The 22,567-nt window shown below is 31.3% G+C and overlaps 3 protein-coding genes across 12 annotated transcripts; 2 read left to right on the forward strand and 1 right to left on the reverse strand.

The window, feature by feature from the left end:
- Window positions 1-1,311: 1,311 nt before the first annotated feature.
- Window positions 1,312-20,877, reverse strand: LOC143423963 (protein phosphatase 1L). Of its 5 annotated transcripts, none has more exons than XM_076895678.1 (9): window positions 20,727-20,866; window positions 4,053-4,091; window positions 3,497-3,742; window positions 3,228-3,425; window positions 2,453-2,743; window positions 2,225-2,381; window positions 2,028-2,158; window positions 1,640-1,947; window positions 1,312-1,554 (listed from the first exon to the last, which is right to left on the reverse strand). In XM_076895678.1, exons 2-9 carry the CDS (start codon window positions 4,086-4,088, stop codon window positions 1,470-1,472), a joined length of 1,452 nt encoding a protein of 483 aa, XP_076751793.1. In that variant the 5' UTR covers window positions 4,089-4,091; window positions 20,727-20,866; the 3' UTR covers window positions 1,312-1,469. The 5 variants fall into 5 exon arrangements, with proteins under 5 accessions (XP_076751793.1, XP_076751791.1, XP_076751792.1 ...); XM_076895676.1 differs by lacking the exon at window positions 20,727-20,866 and adding an exon at window positions 4,312-4,479; XM_076895677.1 differs by lacking the exon at window positions 20,727-20,866 and adding an exon at window positions 4,312-4,478 and having other exon boundaries at window positions 4,053-4,134.
- Window positions 5,058-19,876, forward strand: Ziz (dedicator of cytokinesis protein Ziz). 6 transcript variants are annotated; one of them, XM_076895625.1, is made up of 29 exons: window positions 5,058-5,379; window positions 6,076-6,192; window positions 6,435-6,613; window positions 7,374-7,443; window positions 7,765-8,205; window positions 8,540-9,034; window positions 9,107-9,273; window positions 9,452-9,613; window positions 9,803-9,882; window positions 9,964-10,217; window positions 10,296-10,537; window positions 10,650-10,749; window positions 10,856-11,227; window positions 11,295-11,492; window positions 11,589-11,735; window positions 11,988-12,174; window positions 12,249-12,278; window positions 12,936-13,114; window positions 13,206-13,414; window positions 13,495-13,899; window positions 14,048-14,348; window positions 14,482-14,641; window positions 14,748-14,908; window positions 15,007-15,336; window positions 15,408-15,573; window positions 15,865-16,127; window positions 16,248-16,605; window positions 16,684-16,975; window positions 17,238-19,876. In XM_076895625.1, the coding sequence occupies exons 1-29, from the start codon at window positions 5,281-5,283 to the stop codon at window positions 17,470-17,472; spliced, it is 6,399 nt and encodes a 2,132-aa protein (XP_076751740.1). In that variant the 5' UTR covers window positions 5,058-5,280; the 3' UTR covers window positions 17,473-19,876. The 6 variants fall into 6 exon arrangements, with proteins under 6 accessions (XP_076751740.1, XP_076751741.1, XP_076751743.1 ...); XM_076895626.1 differs by having other exon boundaries at window positions 5,059-5,379; window positions 15,408-15,558; XM_076895627.1 differs by having other exon boundaries at window positions 5,060-5,379; window positions 15,408-15,549.
- A 269-nt stretch (window positions 20,878-21,146) lies between the features above and the next one.
- C12.1 (spliceosome-associated protein CWC15) lies at window positions 21,147-22,548 on the forward strand. Its single transcript, XM_076895688.1, has 3 exons — window positions 21,147-21,412; window positions 21,581-21,884; window positions 22,048-22,548. Exons 1-3 carry the CDS (start codon window positions 21,282-21,284, stop codon window positions 22,288-22,290), a joined length of 678 nt encoding a protein of 225 aa, XP_076751803.1. The 5' UTR covers window positions 21,147-21,281; the 3' UTR covers window positions 22,291-22,548.
- Window positions 22,549-22,567: the final 19 nt, after the last annotated feature.

The following is a 22,567-nucleotide window of genomic DNA, read 5'->3' on the forward strand; positions in this document are numbered from 1 at the left end:
ATATGGGCAGACATTAAAAATAATGATGCTGAATTTTTGATCAATGTAAATGAGTATATGAAATAATTTTTGTATTGATTCATGTTTCACGTACCAATCATAAAAGTACACATTGAATTTTATAGTTAATTGTGAGGTAAGACAAATAATCATGATTTCAAACATATGTGTAAAGTGCAAAAAATAGGTAAAATTTAATTAAAAATATTCAACGATATTCTATTGCTTAAAGTTCCACAATACAATTAAAAATTGTATAAAATAACGAAAAATATTACCATTTCTACATATGCTTTTAACAAACCATTTAAATGTTACTATTATATGTGACTGGTTAAAATTTGATTCAAATCATAACGAAATTTATGACGATTTAATATAAATATATCCAAAATTTTATAAAATTTATTAAACTCTCTATAAAATAAGAAGTCTACAACTTCCTAAATACTTGTTATATAACAAATATAGAAATTGGTTGATTATCATGTGATACTTGAATAAGAAATGAAGAAGGAAAGGATGTTGTTTCAAATATGAAATTAATATTTAATGAATAAATATTTTGTAGTATACATAATCTATATTTAAGATATAAGATTTTGGCTGCACTTTACAAATATCAAAATGTATTTATTCGAATACTAAAAAATTTACTGTATTTCGAATTTTATATAATAAAGTGAAACATATAGTTTAGAGGGGTCTTTCTAAAGCAAATATATTTTACAAATTCCTTTCGATAAAATATCATAAGAGAAAAATGCAGTAAAAAATCATGTGTGGTGAAGTTTTCATATTTATATATGTTTTTATTATCTATTACTTTCAAGTACATAAGATCTGACATTTAAATGCTGGTTAGTAATTTCAGTATGAACAATTTATATTAGATTTTAGTAGCTATTTAACATATTTAAACATGATTTATTAGATTACTTATTTGTGGACTTCATTCATTTAAATTTATACAAAAATAAATATTATATGTTCATATTTGTACATCAAAGTAGCATTAATTCAAATTTTTATTCTAGTATACAATTTCGTATGTACTAGATGTTTAGTTCATTATTACAGTAATCCATAATATACACAGGTGTTCATCAATTATGTACTCGTTAGAAAAATGGATATTTCAGGAAACAAAAAATATTGCTGCATGTATTTAAATTTTATAAACAGAAAAATACATTCCAACTATTATTGAAATGATAATGGAAAAAGTATGCAATGATATATTATATCATATAATTGCAGTATATATGTAATAGTTCAATGAAATTAAAATGAATTTTCAAGAAAAGAATGCTTCAACAAAAACTGTAATATCATATTTCTGTATAGTATAATATAAACAAAAGTACATTTATTTTTTCCAAGATTTATAGTTTGCTAGTCTTTAATACAGAAAAATGACTAGAATACCTTTGGAAAAATCCATACAAATTCGTTGTACAATTAAAATATTATTGATTTCTTTTGGCCTCTGATATGCTGTACTTACGATTTTTCAAATTAATTACAACTACAGTAATATTGTCAGCAGAACCCCTATGTTATAAAGATAACAGATACACGATGAAACAAAAGTGATTTAGATGATATTTACGAAAATTATAATATTGATTCGTATTACCTGTAGTAGCTTTGTAGGGTGATACTTTTTGCACCAAAATGCGGTTCATTTATACGCTCCTTAATGAACGCTACAGCTTCTTCATTTGTGAAAGTATCCCATAATCCATCTGACGCCAGGACGATAAACATTGGATTATGGTCGCTAAGATCAAAAGTTAATATATCTGGATCAGCAATCACTAATTTTTTATCTTTTAATGGATAATCTCCTAAAGCTCGAGAAGTTGCTAATATACCAGCAACTCTCCATACACCGTTGAATGTTACTAGACCACCAGCTTTATTTATTCTCCTTCTTTCTCTTTCCTAAAGTATATTTTTTATTGTTAAATAAAGTAGATTTATTACGTGACAGCAAAATCATTTATGTAAGTAAAATAGTTTACTTGTTGAGGCTTATGGTCAAAGGATAAAGGTATAGCATTGCCTTTTGCATCACACATTACACCTCTTGAATCTCCAACATTTGCTACAATTAGTTTATTATCTTCCAAGAGAGCAATCAGGGCAGTTGTACCTATGTCATAAATTTTGAGTTATTTTTAAATTTAAGTAAATAAAATAATATAAACTGTAGACTTACCAGCTACATCCATGTTTTTCTTAGCAGCCTCAACTAATAATCTATCCACTGCCAACACTTCATCAGTTAGTAATCTACCATAGTTTATTTTGTTACCATCGAGGTAGTTTGTAATGTCTATTTTTTGCGGCTTTTCTGTAGTTCTGCATGGCCTTACCTAACAGTTAAAACGAAATAATGTTTTTTTCTTACCCTTATGAAAAAAATATCATTTAATATTTATCATACCTCTCTTGTTATTGGTCTTTGTAAACTATCCAATTTATCAAGCAGATCTGGATCAGTTACACCTACATTCTTTTTCATGCAATCATCTGTCACCGATGTGCTTACAGTTTTACGAAAAGACTTTTTGCGTTCGAGTCCTGAATCACTCTTCTCTTCTTTTTTCTCTATTTCTTCATCTTTCTGCGGTTCTTCAGTTACGCGCGGTGCTTTCCCAGCTATCATATCTTTCAATTCAATCACCTTCCTATTAATGTTTGGGATAAGTTTATCACGTGCATAATTTGCTGCAAACTATTAAAAAATAAGAACGTATCAATATTATTTTTACAAACAACATATTTGATGATATCATTTAATGTAAAAGTGATTGTACTAATAGATTATACATATCTTAATAATCAATTTCATTGTTAATTACAAATAATGAAAATAATTGACTATACTGATATTGGTTTTTGTAGGTAGGTTACATGTTGTGTCATCGGCTAAAGATATGAATATGTATACAAAGAATATAATTTCCTTATTAAATTGTAACAGAAGAAGTAAAGAATGTCATACACTTTATATAAATTTACAATTGTTACAAATTTTATGTAACATATAAGTAGATGATAAATGCATTAGAATATCGTTAAAATCTATACGTAACATTAGATTAGCAATCTTACATTAAATAGTTAGTCTCTGAAAATATTCTATTTATGCACAAGTTTCACAATTAAGTTTTTACGATATTCAAATGAGTTTATTCACTGAATACTTATGAACTTACTTCTCCACCATGTCCGTCAAATACCGCAAATAGAGATACACCTGTATTATTCATATCTTCATTTACAACAAAACGGTCTTCCATACGAGCTCTATGTCCTTGTACAGCATATGCAGCAATGTATCCTTGTTTTAATTCCCAACTGAGTTTCACGCCATTATTTACAGAATCGTTAACTAAAAACTGTAGTTTCGATACCTAAGGAAAAGTAGGATACTCTGTAAATTTTTGCCAACCGTTAAGTAATTAAATTATTTTATATTATATACTTTTGATGTTGTACGGCCAAGTGTATATTGGATTCTTCCTAGCAATGATCTGCTCCATACGTCAACAGCTTGTATGTAAAATAGAATTATCGCCAGAACCGCGCCACAAATTAATACCTCTGGTTTCAGTGCATAAGCTCTCATGATCCTCCAAAAATAACCCGTAGGTGTATTTATCCCTGCATTTAATCCAGTGGGAATACCCACCGCAAACTTTGACACCAGCTTCATGTATGACACATATGTCTGTTGCACAGATACAAAAAAATTCAGTATTAATAATAACCAGTTCCTTAAAAATATTGCGATTTAACACATCATCGAGTACGTGTACGATCAACACATACGTCACTATATCACCACTAAATAATTTCTATCAATTCCTATGTTTAAAAATTCAAGAGCAGCCAATCGAAACTATTTTTGAATACGAGTCACGCGATGCGAAAATCGTAAATCGAACGTTATAATGGATGTTCCTTCTTCGATGAAATGGGCTTTTTCTTTCTTTTGCTTTAAACGAGGAAAACGTTATATTGAATTATTTCTATATCACCTGATATAAAATCCTGTCTTCGAGTTCGTCATCCATTATCTAATATAATAAACACGTTGAATTAAGCTGTTCCCTCGAAAACCTAAATGCCAGTAGGTGTAATTAGGAATTATTTATAAAAGCACAAACGGTGTCGGTACAATGAATACATGCGTAAAAGTTGCGTTAAGAGGGCATCGAGAGAATTTACACGGTCGTTCGTCCGGTGAAAACTTAAAAGTTCAAAGGAAACGGGAATTATACGATCTGTACTACATACACTATTTGGCATCTGCAGCAGCAGACGATACTAATTACAAACGTTACTGCAGATAGGTGTTCGAGATCACGTCGTCAATTTTAGGCACGCGGCATTATTTGCATTCCACGATATATTATTCACGATTAACGGTATTAACTTTTAATTGTTGTTTTCGCATGTTTCATCAAGAAGAGAGAGGTCACTTGGAAACAAGAAACGTAAAAGGAAACGATGGTTTTTTTCTTGTCACAATTGTACATCTACTATCAAAAAAACCAAGAAAGATCGTTGACGATATTGTACAAAACTTAAATTTGCGACGACACGAGACTATGAGAGAATATTTGGCCGTTGAAATTTCGCAGAATAATGATACAGTATCGTGTATATTTAAACGCAACGTGGGATAGGTCCAGATGCGATCGAATACTATTTTGTATGTACGTTGGACATAGTTGTAGCGATGCGTTAACCTTGTTTCATATGATTGCAGCATCGGATGTGTGAATGCTCTCCTATACTGTCCCATGTACAGGGTGTGCGAAGGAATATTCGCAAATGAACTCGTCAGAACCCAAAATGACACGAGAGCAAAGACGTTCTTCGAATAATGGAAATTTTAATTGATGATTTCCTCTTCGCTTCATCTCGATGGACGAACTATTCAACAGATTCATATTCCAAATCCTTCACAAGTAAAAATGCTGTCCCTACTTCGCAGCGTACAATTTCGAACACCCTGTAGAATGTAGTACGCGTAGTATATCCAACGTCGGATATCCGATAGCCGGATTCGCGTGAAACAGAGCTTACACCGCAAACTGCATAGGGAGAGCTGTCATGCGTTGCTACGACGTGAGCTTAGAAGCCGCGTAAATATGGCCACGGTAATAACGAGCGGTTAATATTGTCCAGTGTGATGAGTACGCGTGATGAACGTGATTATCCCCGTTGGCGTACGGTGAGATCGATGTGTCATCGGCGAAGATGAGCGAAAGGAAGTTTACCCGCGGCCTGGGTAAACCGGGCATGGCCGCTCAATTACGGGAGACCGTCTCTCAGGTAGTACGCGAGAGCACTGTACAGGTAGGTTCGATGACATCCTCGACGCGACACATTTTGCCGCTTGATCCTGTTGCAGATATTTTCTATTACATTTCGATCGACCGCCACGCGATACCCGGTGCCAGTGAAAATACACTCCCTTCGCAGTTAATTATTGGGACGCACACGATATCGTTAATTCATTATTCACGATAATTACTGTCAACTAAATGCGCGCGGGGCTCTTAACTATAAACATTTCGCACGAGAGGAGAGATAAAACGATGTTTTATCATCTATTTTTATGTGTACCTCCTTAAGTGCATTAATTGCGCGCTCGCTTGAACGTCTTTTTAGAACAGAATTTAGACGTTGGAATTCTGGTTCAATGATAATGTTATTCGTACCGAAACGTGCCCATTTATGGTACCTTGTAACACCTTGACTCATTGTTCGTTAATTATTCCGTTGAATTAAGAATGAATTATTCGATTTTTAAATGGCATTATTCGATTCGTTTATTATTATAATAGGAACTTGTAAATTGATATTAGAATTTGTATTAGTAGCTGTAATATGTATATAATAAAGCATGCGTAGATAATTTGTTTTAGTTTTAGTACTGAGAATTTTTCATGAAATTTGTCATGCAAAGCGATAATCTACGTGTATATTTACGTGTGAGTTTCACTCGAGCTTTGATTATTTATTCTATGAGAATTTTTTTCTTCATTTCAGAGTAAACCACATCTAGTAGAGCCTATAGACTTTGAAAGTTTTACATTAAAGAATAAAACTTTATTACAAAATGATCCCCAAAGAGAGCTTCTACTGTATCCTCAGGATGATGTTTCAGTGAGTCTTGACTGCGCATTTCTTATCAATTTTTTAGAGTTCTACATCCGTTGTATGAGTAGATAAATCACTATATGGATTCATACACAGGATGTTAATCATATTATGCTACTTTCCGTTGTATATGTAGTATATAATTTACTAAGATATTAAATATATGTATTATTAATATTAATAGTAAAAAATGATAAGTTCATGTTTAGTTATTTTTATGGTTTTAACATACTTCTTCTCTAATACAGCAAGTGTTACTACCCAGAAGATACCGCACTCTTGCACCCACAATACCACCAATTTCAGATAATGAGGAAGGAGGAGAAAATCTTCTTACAAAAGAATGTTTGCGAAGTTATACATCTAATTGGAATCTTATACGTTATAAATATTCAGTGTATAGTGGAACTTATCTTGAATTGCCTAAGTATGTTTCTATGTCCATATCTCAAATGATATTTTTATTAGTTCACTGAACAGCTAACTTGTTCCCTGATTTATGTGGATGTGGCTTCCTTTACGTGGTTAAGAGTTGCAGAAAATGAAGTCTATTGTAAAATCAGAACGTAGCAGAGAAGCTCTTATGAGTAGAAATATTTATTTCATTTCATATTTACAGAAAAAAATAAAAAGAAATAACAAGAGTTAAAAAAAAATTTATTTAAATTTTGTTCATCTGCATATGTTATCTTTGTTATTATTTTACTTAAAATTAATTAATATTTTATTTTGAATTATTTCGAAGTTATTACCCACACAGTTACTACAAATGTTTAAGTCAATAGTAGTGTATAATAATTTCAGAAAGTACCGTGGAAAGATAATTTTTCGACCGTGCAAAATGAGATCGCGTAAAACTGAGCGTGTATAAAAAGTAGTACGTAATTAATGGCATTATTTACCACGCGAAAAAATGGGGTACAAAAAGAACTGTATGAATCGAGAGATGCGTGTATTTAATTTCTTTTAAATGTATTTACTAACTTTTGTATATATGTATAGTATATGTGTACAAGTACAAATTAGTGTATTTGATTTATTTAATTTGTATTGTATATTTAAAGTTCTGAGCTTCTCGTATAGGAAACTAGTTTTGTATTTTAATATTAATAATTGTAAAATTTCCTTTGATAAAAAGTAAAGTATGTATAGCGAGATTAGTTTATTTATATTTTGTCATTTTTTAGAATAACAAAGTCAGATGATCTGAAAGATGAAGTATATGAAATTGATACAGAAGTAGACCAAGTTGATGAGGTAAATTATTTTGCCTTCAATGTCTATCTTGTGAATGTTAAGTTGCACTTACGTGATATGTAATATCTTAATATTATTGTTAAAAAATGCATGAGTAAATAAGTAGATATATCGGTTGCATTATCTGTTATATGTAAATAATGCATTGTATAAATTTCTAGATAAAAATATTTTCTCTGTGGAAACGATTTGAGATAAGATGATAAATTTGTGTCTAAAAATCATCTTTTAAGTTTTTCATAATTTTTCCGTTACTGTAAACCTACTCTTTAATACTTTCATTTATCATGAAGAGATGTTATAAAAGTTTTATTTTATTAGGAGTTAACGAAAAGTAATGGAATAACGAAAGAAGGCTATTTAATGAAAGGACCAGAAATTGGTAGCAGCGATCGCATGTTTGCAAATATAGGTTCGAAATCGTTCAAAAGGAGATTTTGTCATCTTCGACAAGAGGTTGACGGCACGTACATTCTCGAACTCTTTAAAGACGAGAAAAAGGGAGAAGCTAAACTGACAATAGTAATGGACTTTTGCACTGAAGTTGTCAGAAATCCAAAGCGTGGAAGGTTTTGTTTTGAGCTAAGAATGAGCGGGACTCATAAATCATATTCTTTAGCAGCGGAAAACGAGGCGGATATGCAAGACTGGCTACTAAAACTAAGCTCAGTATTACAGCATTATAAACAGCAAGAAGAAAAACGTGCTGCTTCACTAGAAAGAGCATGCAATACACCTCCTCCTTCTCCTCAGCCAATGCAGGTAAATGGAAAACGCAAATGAACGAAAGGTCGCAGAGGAAAACAATGCAGCCTTTGCCATTCATCAGAAAATGTAGAGTTTTATAAAAGATTATTAATAGTCAGCAATTTTTATTGTAACCGTTTCTTAAGATGAGAATTCATCAAAGTTTTCAAGAAATGAAGGGTTCTACATTTTTATAGTACATTTCGAGAGCTATAAAATCGGTTTCATCGGTTCTCTCTAATTTCTTATATGTTATATGAACGTTTAGAGAATGCGCACCTCTAATTTAATTTTTAAATGAACTATTTTCGCTGCATAATTTAATTTTATTTTCTTGCATTATTTCTAGGTTTATGGAACACTAAAAGGTTTGGAACAAAGTATGAATCCACAACTAATAAAGTACTCCAGGGAAACCGATACCAGCATAGCATTAGCGAGACGAGAAAATCGTAAACGCCTGTTTAGTATTTATCCTTATATACCGCATACTAAACAACAGCCAGGCAATTGTAATGAACAAAATATTGACCCGTATAAAGAACAATTTGGGCAGAGAATTTTTGTAAAATGCGAAAGTCTTAAATTTAGATTACAAGCGCCGATAGATGAGAGGGAATCATTGTGCCAGGTGGAACCGTATCAGACGACATTAAGTCTTTACGATGCGAGAAATGGTAGAAAGCTTACTGAGAATTTTCATTTCGATATAAATCACGAAGTAGTCCGAGAAATGGTAAAAGAATTAAGTCCTGTAGGCATTATGACAGAAGCTACGGAAAATGTGAAATTACCGGATGACTTGAAAAATATATCATTAGATTGGATTAAGTATCCAAAACAGGTTTGTTTCTTTATTTTAAGCATTCTTAATATTATCTTCGTAATTTATTAATAGCGATTTATATTTTCGCAGGCCATATTTAGTATTAGTAATCCTCATCCTGATATATTCTTGGTTGTACGAATAGATAAAATATTACAAGGAAATATATGCCAAACTTCAGAACCGTATTTAAGAGCTACAAAAGATCCACGATTAGGTTTAAAAGTACATAAACAAGTTAGAGCATGTTGCCAAAGGTAATTTTACATACTGTATACATTTTAAAAATTCCACAATATTTATACCATATTATATCGAAAACGTGATTTCAGAGTGTTGTAGAAGGGATGCGTGTTTATGTTTTTATATATATTATGATGCTTTGTTTAAAAAAACGGTGTAAATGAATGATCTACTTTGATGGATCCTTTCCAGATTGGGGAATTATAGAATGCCATTTGCTTGGGCTGCTAGACCATTATTTAGATTATATAGTAATGAACTAGATACATCGTCAGATTTTCCGGCTATATATAGACAGGAGGGCAATAAAATAAAAGACGAAGAATTACTGAAACTTCTTTCCGAATACCGAAAGTATGTACTATCAACACATGTAAGAAGAAGACTGTGCATGTTTGTTAAAAAATTCATATTTTTATAAATACAATTAAAGAAGCAGTATTTAAACAGAAATTTGCTCATATTCTAAATATCATCATTTTTCTTTTTATTTCATTATCATTTTAATTTGTATGAATATATTTTCAATATTTTTCACTGTAGGCCTGAAAAACTTAGTAAGTTGACTGTGATACCTGGTTGGTTGAAGATAAAAATTGAGTCAATTACAGAACTACCTGATAGTATGTATCTGGATAACAAAATCCTCCCAGTACATGTACACCTGAATAATAAAAGAACTGATTTTCTATTTTCTTTTTTAGATACATTATCTACATCTTTAGCAGCTTTAAAACCATTCCCATGGCCACCAACATCTGAATCGACTTTTGAGATTTCAGAATTTGAGGGTATTTCAGAAAAAGATGTTCACCCATATACGACTTATATTAATCATCTTTATGTATATCCACAAACTCTTTGCTTTGACACTCAGAAAATATTTACCAGGGCTAGAAATATTGCATGCGTTGTCGAGTTGCGTGATGACGACAGCGAAAATGCAACGCCTTTGAGGGTATGCACAACACATACGTTGCGTTTTGGTCAATGCTTAAGAAGCCTTTAATATTTATTGTATATTTTTATAATATAGTGTATTTATGGAAGACCCGGTTCTCCTCTTTTATGCTTAAGAGCATCTTGTGCTGTTTTACATCACAATGCAAATCCTTCTTGGTATGAAGAAATTAAAATGCGGCTGCCAACGAAACTTCATGCTAAACATCATTTGCTTTTCTCTTTCTATCACATAAGCTGTGATATGAACAAGAAAAAGGAAAATGGGGTCGAAAATTGTGTTGGCTATGCCTGGTCCACTTTGTTACATAAAGGAAGGTATGATACTTTAATTATTATCAAAGATTTATTTGCTAAGTAAATTCAATCTCGAATGATATTATAGTTGTGTTATTTTTAATGTTATATGTACTGTAGTATTTCTGTATAGATTAAACGTGGATATGGATATAAATATACAAATGCTACCGGTAGCAACGCATTTACCGCCAGGATATCTTTCAATACAACCGCTTGGATTAGGAAGAGGAGTAAGAATAAATTCAAATAAAAAATTTAGATATTATCTTTCTTTGTCAAGGATTGTCTTTAATTATATTCGTTACTTTTCTAAAAATAAATTTCCCATTGCATTAGAATGCAGGACCGGATATTCTATGGATCGATTCCCAACGACCAGTATTTACTGTAGCGTTTCAGTTGATTTCAACTGTATTTACGCGCGATGTGCATTTGCATAATTTATTTGCTCATATGGAACGCATTTTGGATACGAAATTGGGGGCAGTACCAGCGGACTCAGAAACATGCAAGATATTGAAAGCTGCTCACGCAGTGCAATTGGTTACTGTTATTACGTTTCTTCCTACGATACTAAATCAATTATTTACGTTGTTAACTTGTACCACAAATGAAGAAGTTGGATTGTACATTATAAGAGTTTTAATACATTTCATAAATATGGTGCACGAAGCCGGTAGAAAAGAAACACTGCAAGCTTATATTAAGGTGAGTACTGTTAATAAAGTTGTTCATTCAATTTTACAGATGAATCTTATATTACTATGTTTTACAGTATGTCTTTGTACCGCCCTCTCAAGGAAATAGTAGCGTAACCGTTCACGAGCAACTAGGAAAACATCTTCCTACGTTATTGCAGCCAAGTAATACTGACTTTTTGGTAGTGAATAAATTTATGCATCATTCTAGTTTCTTTTTTGAGATAATGATCAAGAGTATGGCACAACACTTGCTTTCGACGGGAAGAATAAAAGTACGATCCGCACGATATATAAAATGTATAAAATATGGTACAACAATTATCTACCATTTAGGAGAGAATTTTTAATTCAATCAATGTACTTTATAGATGCATAGAAATGAAAGATTTTCGAAAGAGTATCATGAGAAAATTCGGAGTTTGGTGGAAGTTATCATGCCTTATCTAATGAACAAGTATAAAGAAATGGCTGTTGAAACTCACGAATTAAACAAGAGTCTCGCACAATTTTTAAATGTAAGTTAATTACTACACTAAATGAGATAATTATCAATTTAAATTTTACGAAGTTCTTACAAAAATATTCTATTATGCTAAAATCATGGATGTGCAAATTCAGTTATTTTTTATTGGTAACAGTATGCGCTGCAATCGTGAATTTCTAAGATTTATTCAATTGCACATTCGTGATATTGGCATAAGTTGGAGATAATAAATGTTAATTTATTATATCTTCTTTAATTATGAATTTCTTAAATTCAAAAATAGCGTTGCCTCACATTTATGGACCGTGGATTTGTTTTTCGTTTAATTAATTCATACATGGACAATTTTTCTCCTGGGGACCAGCGCACTCTGCACGACTTCAAGTTTACATTCTTGCAAATAATTTGTTCGCACGAACATTACGTATCTTTCAACTTGCCAATGATGCAATCACGAATCACTTCGAGAGGTAAAATTAACTTGATGCTATATTCTACTTAACACATGGAACCTTGTAACATAATCATTTTATGCTTTATTTAGAAGATACAGAGAGTGATCCAGAATGTGATGGTATGTTAAGTCATACACTCCCGTTTTTATTGTGGTTTGTTACCGTAGCCATAGTGAGTGGGAGTTGCACATCATTTTCTTACCATTAATCACCATCGATTAGTAGATATTTAGAAAATACTATCATGGCATTCTTATTTTTTGCTATGCAAGCCTGTTTTTCGATATATCAAAATGCACTATTCAGTATATCAAAAATTTCGAATATGGGTACTTTTCAATACATTAGATATCATTGGAGCATTTGAAATACATATATAGGAGATAAAATGCTCGTATATACACATTATGTTACATATATATATACACATACACACACAATTTTATATATGTACTCTAATATTGTTTAATTTACAAACAGAAATTGCATGAATTTGCAAATCTCTTAAAAAGTTCTGGATCTTGTTAATGAAATATTATTAAATAATAATTACCTTTAGAGACGAGATGATTTGTTCTACTTAAGTATTAAGTGTCTATGACATAATTAACAGTTTCTAGTAATTTCTTAAAAATATTTTATTTAAGCTGTTTTAATTTTTTTCAATTTTCAGTACTGTTAGGTGATTCTTGTATGTGCATATTTTTCTATTCTTCCATCATTTGAAATTACATTGAACTAAATAAATTCTAATCAGTTCGAATTATCCATTACAGATTTAGTGAATGAATATTGTTTGTCAGAAGAGTTTTGCAAACATCATTTTTTAGTTGGACTCTTGATGCAAGAAGTTAGAACATCTCTAAATGAAATCATACAAATACGGAAAGTAGCGATAGCTACATTAAGAGATCTAATGGCAAAGCATGAACTTGATGATAGATATCAAAATAAGGTAAATTATTTAAATTTTTGATCCATATTTGTCCAAAATATATGTTTACGACTTAAATTCAATACGAAATTGATATTTTTTATTCTTACAGGGTCAATTAAGTAGAATAGCGTCCATTTATATACCATGGTTAGGTATTGTATTGGAAAATTTACATCGATTGCAATCTATCCATGATAACAGTAAAGCAGAAATTAAGCAAAATGGTACTAATAGAATATCAACCAGCAGTTCATTTCTAGCGAACAAAGATACTGCTAGTAGTACTGTAACTGCGGGAACACCTAAATCAATTCATAGGTAAATATAAAGGATAATGTTTTTGTTTTAAATATATGTGTACAGCAAAAAGAGTAATTAGTGTAATAAATTGTATACAGGCTCACGTTATATTTGGAAACTCAATCTCCAATAAGAGCATCTATGCATCTACGAGATTCTACATATTTTGCTGCTATAGCGGGTCAAAGTTTAGTCAATGGATATTCCTGTACTAGTATAGAGTCCGATGCGTCCACGATATCTGGTGCCTCTCAATCGAATATATCTCAAGAAACTACTATTATTCGCGAGCCTGTCGAAAACGGTACCGCCGAGAAGAGACATTCTCGTTCATTAAGTGTCACGCAGTCCTCGCCTAGATGCGACAAATTGCAATCATCAGAAGTCAAGGATATTTTACTTTGCTTTTTATTTGTAATCAAATATTTGGGCGATCACCAGGTCATTGCTTGGTGGCAACAGTGCAGTGACTGTGATATTCTAAGTTTCTTTACAGTGATAGAGTAAGTTGATATTGAATTAATTTGAGTTGTGGTACAACATTTATAAACGTTACTGAATGTAAAAGTACAAACAAAGTACCGCAACTTCTCTAGAGTTGAACATGTAAAATTAATTTTTAGCATTGTAATATGCGTTACGATTTTTTAGAATGAGTCTTCATCACTTCAAATACGTTGGAAAGAGACAGATAGCTACGTACACTACGAATAGTTCTGGAAAACCACGAACGGTAAAGGCCATGACATTGCCTGCCAGAATGGCGCCTCCTGATTTTTCTAACGAGGGGCCTGCTACCAGTACTTTACAACCGCATAACACTACTGTAAGGGAGAACCTTGTAGAAACCGATAGCGGAAAAGTACAACAGGCATTATTAGAAGCAAACATGGCAACAGAGGTTGGCCTAATTGCGTTGGATTGTTTGGGATTATTTTGTATTCATTTTAAGGTATAGAATGTGTATAAATTTCATTAGTGTTCCTTTTGAAGTGCCTAATATTATGACACTACTTGATTTCCATCTATGTCTACATTATACCTAAGAAATATATTTCCACATTACATTTCATTTTTTTTTATAGGACATACTTTTGACAGCAGATGGTGACAATCCCATAATGCAGAAAGTATTTAGTATATATTTGTCATTCTTACAAGTTGGACAGTCTGAAACTTTATTACGCCATGTTTTTGCCAGTTTCAGAGCTTTTCTAAATAATTATTCTATCATCCTTTTTCAAGGTATAAGTTCTAATAATCCTCATATGTTTTTCTTTCCATTAAGATAAAAATTATATAGATAAGTGGTTTTGCCCGCTCGTGTTAATTACGCGAATGTTAATTTCAGGCAATGCTGTCTTATGTGGACGTTTATGTTACGAACTATTACGCTGTTGCAACAGTAAATTAAGCTCCATTAGGCAAGAATCCTGTGCTTTACTTTATCTTCTTATGAGAAGTAATTTTGAATTCACTAGTAGGAAAGGATTAACCAGAGTTCACTTACAGGTAAATGTCTTAAGAATATTGTTATTTTCGATTTTTATGTAGGATTAATTCTGGTAACATTTAAAAATAATAATTTATTAATTCCTGCCTATAAATAGGTCATAATATCGGTTTCACAAATGCTTGGAAACGTGATTGGATTGAACAATTCAAGGTTTCAAGAATCGTTATCATTAATAAATAGCTACGCTTCGTCTGATAAAGTGATGAAAGGAACCGGCTTTCCGGTTGAAGTCAAAGATCTCAATAAGAGAATTCGAACTGTTCTAATGGCAACAGCTCAAATGCGAGAACATAACAACGATCCTGAAATGTTGGTGGATTTACAACACAGCCTGGCTAATTCCTACGCCAGTACACCGGAGTTGAGACACACATGGTTAGAAACTATGGCTAGAAATCACGCAAGGGACGGAAATTTTTCAGAGGTGTATATTCTGAAATTTTTTAATTTCTTAAATAATTTAGAAGTTTATGTATTGTAATATCGTCTTTTCAGGCTGCTTGTTGTCAATTACACATTGCCGCATTAATGGCTGAATATTTAAAACTAAGAAAAGTTCACACATGGGGTGCAGAAGCCTTTGATAAAATCTCTGAGAACATTTCTAGAGATGAATGTAGCCTTAAACTCGATGCTGGTGAGATTTGTATGTTTTGCACATGTTTGTATTATATATATATTCTATTATTTCTTACTAGTTTTTATTATATTTTCAATTTTCTGTTCTTTTGATACTGATTTCTCTGTTGTTGCATGCTTTTTGTGGCAATTAGTTAACATTAAAATTGGTCTTTAAAGTTTACTTTGATTGATATGTTGATTTATAATATTTGTTATTGTAATGGATTTTTTGTGGCTTAAATATTGTTGCTATAATTTTTTACGTTGGTATATGTTTGTACAAATTTATTTTCACAAGCATACAATTCTATAAACGCTTATATTATTTTAGGCGTACAAGATATTCATTACAACGAATACATACTTCTCGAGCAATTGGAAGTATGTGCCGAGATGTTGGAAAAGGCAGAACGATTTGAATTGCTTGGACATTTGTATAGATTAATAGTTCCTATATATGAAGAGAAACGAAACTATGGGGCGTTGGCTAATTGTTACTCGCATTTAGCGCAAGCTTGCAATAAAATTGTTGAAGTTACAAAATCGGGAAAAAGACTTCTTGGTAGATTTTATAGGGTTGCATTTTTCGGTACGGTAAGTATTATTAAAATCGAATAATTATATTTTTAATTATATTTGAAACGTATTGAAATTGCGTGGTGACACTGTTTTGGAAAATCTTGTATAACTTATATTACCAAATATATATTTTAGGCGTATTTTGAAGATGAAAATGGTCAAGAGTATATTTATAAAGAGCCAAAAATCACATCATTGTCAGAAATCTCGGAACGTCTTCATCATTTGTATTCTGAAAAATTTGGCTCCGAAAATGTTAAAATGATAATGGATTCTGTACCTATCGACATAACTGAGCTCGATCCGAAAATAGCATATATTCAAGTGACACATGTTACACCTTACTTTGAAAAATTCGAATTAGAAACACGACAAACGGAGTTCGAGCAGAACCATAATGTGTCGTGTTTTATGTTCGAAACTCCTTTCACTAAAGAAGGAAAAGCAAGAGGTAACCCGGAAGATCAATGGAAACGCAGAACAATTCTTACAAGTATGTGTTTAAATATCTCGCTGCTATCCGCCTTTTCATTTACGAATAAATGTTTTATAATGTATCTCATAATTTCAGCACAATATTCTTTTCCATATATTAAAAAGCGTATTTTAGTTAATGAGAAACGAATTATGGAACTGAGTCCGATCGAAGTTGCATTAGATGAAATGCGACAGCGTGTTCAAGAGTTGGAAGATGTAGCTCTTATAGGTCCAACGGATGTGAAAAAATTGCAATTAAGGCTGCAAGGAAGCATATGTGTTACAGTGAATGCTGGACCACTTGCATATGCTTCCGCATTTTTAGATCCTGCATTATCCCCACAATATCCGGATGATAAAGTTGAAGAATTAAAAGATGTTTTCAGGTACCTCTCTTTAAATCTAGCTTGACAGAGATGGTAGCAGCAAATAGGAATATATAAATATGTTAGTCACGATGTCATTTCAATAACAAAGAGCTTATTATACGTGAAAAATTGCATGCGATTGGTAGGGTATCTTGTTCTTTAAAGTATTTCGATTCCATTTTCGTGCCACCGGCGAGTAACTATTGCAAAACTATTATTTTAGCCATATTATATTAATATTTCGTTTAAAATTTATTAATTTATATCCTTTGTTTTTTAGGGAATTTGTTAAAATATGTTATACGGCTCTACAAATAAACAGCAAGTTAATTACGTCCGATCAGCACGAGTATCAAGAAGTGTTACGTGAGAATTATCAGAAACTTTGTCAAAATTTATCATCGTTATTTGGAGAACCTATTTGGCCCGACGAGCAAGTTGGAAATTTCAAACGTAACAGCGCTGCTTTGTTTAGCGCTATCAGTGGTGCTAGTAATCACACGAGTACAGCTTAAAGTATCAAATGCCACTAAAATGAAGTCATTTGCAATTAGATGTAATTAATTATATTTTGAATGCACTTTTTGGTATAAAGTGAATGGTACAAATTTTGGGTCATACATATATTGACCGGTATTTAATTTGCATATGCTCAAAAATATTTCTATCGCAAATGAAAAATTAATGATTATTATTATTGCAATTGTAAGTAAGTCTGTCACTACATATCTACTTGAATTCTTTAATCTTAATCAAATTTATTTGTTTATTACACACATATTGTCTACTATTAGTTTCTTTATCATTTTGGTTATTGAGTCTTTGATTAGAATATTTAATTTCTTTCTATTCCATTTAACAGAATAAAAAAAAATAGAAAATATTTAGCTTAAGAAATATATTTTGCAAAAAATTACCATATATATTGCTCCTTTTAAGCAGTATAAAAGCATTATCTCGAGACCTAATCGTAAAAATTTTTAACATCACTGCCATACTTTTGTATATTTAATATATACAATCATTTTTAAATAATTGTACCAATCGAAAATTCATACACAAACAGAAAGATAAGAATGCAGAAGTACTATCTAAATACTTCTTTTCATGAACAGTTGACTGCATCTTTTTTAGCTGCAAGATTTATAATTGTTTTCATTTACGAATGATTTCTGTGCATTAAGAATAGATTTAAATACATTTAAATCTATTTAATTGTACTATATTTTGGTGTCGAGCACCTAAAGGGGCATTTATATATACGTATATATTACGTAAGCATTCGATAATTTGTATATTACAATATGTTAAATGTGTGTGCGCGTGTGTAGAGCTTAATTTGTATATATTTGTATAATTTATTCTATATATGTATGTATTATGTAAAGATGTAGCTAGCAATCGTTCTATATTTATGTAAATGCTATTATTAACTGAGAAGAGGAGAAAATTTGATGATGTAATGTTTTAACAAGTTTAAAAATGTTTATTCTTATGTATTTTTTTACACTTTATGTGCGATAGTATCTTTTTAGTAAAAACTTAAAATGGAAGTAAACAGGTAAATTATTAATATCTAATATTTATGCATATGCAAGCAGTATCTGTCGTATGAAAATACTAACAATCTCCTCGTGCTGGTTAATGATATGTAATAAAATTTGATGAGCTATGTACTTAACAAAAACATTTTCTCTGTGTTTTTTAAAGCGACTTTTATGTTATATATTATATGCACGTATCTCTTCTTTAGATAATTTTTTAATGAAAAACTTGCATCATACAAAGAAGTAGTGATTGCATTTGAGATCTATATGATTCTGTTCCCAAAATTACATGTACAGATAAATTCAATTTTTATAAGTAGACACGAAATGTTTAGAATTACAAACATTGAATATTTTAGAATTTTTATTTTGCTGCATTTATTGCACACACAGTCAAATTAAATAAAAATTAAGGGAAAAACTTATATTTTATACGAATTTTATTTTTTAGTTAAATACCGAATAAATTTTGGTGATAATTACATGTATAAAATAAAACAAATATTAATCGTGTTATAGGTTCGAATGCAACAAATTTTAGCAAAGTTTATGTGCTATTGTATGCAATCAATTTGTATAATTGTAATTAATATAAATAGAATATTGTTTTAATGGCAAAATATTGTTATTTATCGTTATGAATATGTATTACTCGATATTGGAATTTATCTGGAAGGAAAATGTTTTATTGAATATATTTGCAAATTATATTATGTGCTTTACACATTTGCAATTTTGGTAGTACAAAAACTGCTTATATGACACTTGTGCAAATAAAAAATAGAGTTTATAATAAATGCATGTATAAATAATCACAAAAAAAATTATTCGTTTTAAACTTCAGTAGATTTGTAAGTGATTTTATGGTTGTCATATAAAGAAAATTATTTTTAAACCGATACTACATAACTATATACATTAATGATGTAATTTAGGAATTTCTTACAACTTATTCGATAAATATCATATGGAACATTTATAAAGTTAACTATGTTATTTGTAATATTACAATGACTGTTTTACTTTCAGAATATTGTGGTTGATTTGAAGATTGCAGAATGAGTGTACAGCAATTTACTCTCGTACTGCGACAAGACAAAGGCTGAGTGAAAACCATATATTAGATATGTAAATTAAAAGTGTTAGGCTTATACACTGATGAGGATTAGTATGAAAATTGATAAATTACGGAATGCTATTAATAATATTCAACAGTGAAGAGCTACAAAACTTGTGTGCCATGACTGCACTCGGCAGTTAATATAGTGTAAATTAGTATTGCACAATAATGCGTCTGAATATTTGGAAATATATATATGTTGTTATTTGTCTCGACTAATACGATTACTGTAATAAATGATACTACTTGGAACAGAGAGAGTTGTGCTTGTGGAGCTATGAATTGTATATTGAAAAAGTAATTAAACCTAGGAAATAACCATATCTCATACATATAAGAAGACGCTCGATTTTTCACAAATTTGTTACATAACTTTATCAAATTTTATCATTCTTTCAAATGCAAATTAAAGAAGGCTGAAGCTTTCTAAAGCTAAATGCGGCAATAATTGCAACTTATCAATTATAAGTGTTAGTTTTATTTAATTGTGTTAGAAAACAACAAAATTATAATACATGATAAATATAGTTTATAGTTAATTTGAACGCAGAATATAATTAACAATTATCCATACACTTAAGATATTATTTATACATTTAATTATTTGAGCTTTATGATTATTTGGCAAAATAGAACATCGAAGATTTTAAACAACAATCTTGAATTCGTGTAACATGACTAATCTAAATGACGCTTTACGTTCATACACCTATGATGTTTACTCATTCGACTACTAACACGCATAATATTCATTTAATAGGGTTCGTCGGTGTAGCACAGCGGTGGAGAAGAAAGGTCTTCGTCGACTATTAAACTTATCCTGTACTTTAGTAATAATTGCAATTTTAACAAGCAGGAAATTAAACGAAGCATCGAGTTAAAAATACAAAACCTGTTTCGCGAATTTATATGTCCGTTGCATGCGCGATGAGTTAATAAAAGTATGCAACAGATTCTAGTTAGTTCGATCGTTTTGAAAATCACATATATTGTCGGATAACTTTGAATCGTTTGTTAAACTATGATACATGCAAATATCAGAATAACTTGTTCGCTAAATTAAGTAAATTGTAATGTGATAATAAGTTTAAAGTATGCGCACATAATTTCGCAGGTGAGCTGCTCTGATGAGGAGACATTACTTGCGGCTTCGAACTAACGATGTCGTAATTATTGATGTATCACAATTATAGAACCGCTGTATTTAAAAACTCATTGTGAATAAAATAATCTACAATGCTACCAGGGTACATTGCGACATATTCTAGGCAAGGGAACTGTAAAAGCGATCCGTTCTAAAATTAATCGAACGTATCGAAAAGTTAAGAATTAATTACTTTATACAATTAAGTGTATATGCGTCGCGTAAATAAATCCATTACGTTAAACTGTTACAGCACGACGCACTCGTAACAGTGTTTCAAACAAGACTGATTTCAATTCCGTTCGCGATTTACAAATCGCACAATGAATCGAACGATATATCGATAGCATCTCGTCGACGACCTCTGGCGAGAGTCTGCGACATACGACGCCGGATTAAGTTTTTTACTCGCTGTATGATCAGCTGTGTTTTGAAAACGTGTGAAAACGTGTTGAATAAAAATACGAATAATCGAATTTTCCATTATAAAATATTGAGTAGTGTTCAAGCAAAATGACTACCGCTGCCAGACCTACATTCGAACCCGCTAGAGGAGGACAAGGACGTGGTGAAAAAGATTTGAGTGCAATATCAAAACAATACAGCAGCAGAGACTTGCCATCTCATACAAAACTAAAATACAGGTATTATATCAGTTTTGAAGCATACATGTTGTTATTCTCTTAGTTTTACTTTAATTATGTCGTATAACTTTCTGTGTTTAAGAAGTAACCAAACATAACCTCACTTATTCGTACTGCACTTCCATATTTGTGAACTTGCTGTTGACTTTTATTTTTAATGATTTTCAGAGAGCATGGACAGGGGACAATAGACGAATTGCGTAATCGTGATTTCCGTAAGGAATTAGAAGAACGTGAACGGGAAAGAGAGAAGGACAAGAGTTCTAATCGTCGTATGATAGAACCGCCACGAGAGACTTCTACAAGTGCTAAAAGACAGAAGATCGATCAAGTACCTACAGCAAGTTTAGATGCAGATGATCCTCTCGACGACGAAGATTCAGAATCAGAGAGCGACGAAGATGACACTGCTGCACTGTTAGCCGAATTGCAACGAATTAAAAAGGAAAGAGCTGCAGAGCAGGCTAAGAAGGTAAACGTATATTTAATTCTAGTTTCTACAATATTAAAGCATCTAAACATTTATTATAACTGTGCATGCAATATAATTACACTGTGATGCAATAAAAATGTGTTTTTGTTAATGTTTCTATTTTCCTTTGGGCTACTTTTAATTTCTTACTTTTGATTTTTAGGAAATGGAGAAGCGGCAAGAGGAGGAGAGAATCAGAATGGAAAATATTCTCTCTGGAAATCCTTTGTTAAATTATTCTTCTCAAAGTGGGAGAACAGACATGAAAGTCAGACGACGATGGGATGATGATGTTGTATTCAAAAATTGTGCTCGCTCTGAACCAAAGAAAAAGCATGATGTGTTCATAAACGATTCATTAAGAAGCGAATTTCATCGTAAATTTATGGAAAAATACGTTAAGTGAACAAGCTGTCGCAACGAGTGTATTGTCTCTGTACATAGTTTTAAGTTAACGATATCACATTACTTATAAGTAATGAATTCCATGCTAGTAGCTCGCAGGAAACTATTCTTACATCAAAAACCATAGGAATAATTGGTTAAGTATGTGTCATTAAGTAAATCATTTACTCATTTCTACATACACGTATATCAGTATACATCAATGAATGGTGCTATACCATAAAACGTATTGGATTGAAACAGGAACAGCTAAAATTCATCGTACCGTTTGAATCTAA

The sequence above is a fragment of the Xylocopa sonorina genome, chromosome 5, assembly GCF_050948175.1.
Source record: "Xylocopa sonorina isolate GNS202 chromosome 5, iyXylSono1_principal, whole genome shotgun sequence".
Classification (NCBI taxonomy): Eukaryota; Metazoa; Arthropoda; class Insecta; order Hymenoptera; family Apidae; genus Xylocopa; species Xylocopa sonorina.

Coding starts and splice junctions, on each gene's coding strand:
- LOC143423963 (XM_076895676.1), bottom strand. Junction 3,743..4,052: donor AAGACAGGATTTTATATCAG/GTGATATAGAAA, acceptor TCTGTGCAACAG/ACATATGTGTCATACATGAA. Junction 1,555..1,639: donor ACCCTACAAAGCTACTACAG/GTAATACGAATC, acceptor TTTATAACATAG/GGGTTCTGCTGACAATATTA.
- Ziz (XM_076895625.1), top strand. CDS start 5,281: ATGAGCGAAAGGAAGTTTACCCGCGGCCTGGGTAAACCGGGCATGGCC. Junction 8,206..8,539: donor CTTCTCCTCAGCCAATGCAG/GTAAATGGAAAA, acceptor CATTATTTCTAG/GTTTATGGAACACTAAAAGG. Junction 15,574..15,864: donor GATTTGTATGTTTTGCACAT/GTTTGTATTATA, acceptor ATATTATTTTAG/GCGTACAAGATATTCATTAC.
- C12.1 (XM_076895688.1), top strand. CDS start 21,282: ATGACTACCGCTGCCAGACCTACATTCGAACCCGCTAGAGGAGGACAA. Junction 21,413..21,580: donor CATACAAAACTAAAATACAG/GTATTATATCAG, acceptor AATGATTTTCAG/AGAGCATGGACAGGGGACAA. Junction 21,885..22,047: donor CTGCAGAGCAGGCTAAGAAG/GTAAACGTATAT, acceptor TTTGATTTTTAG/GAAATGGAGAAGCGGCAAGA.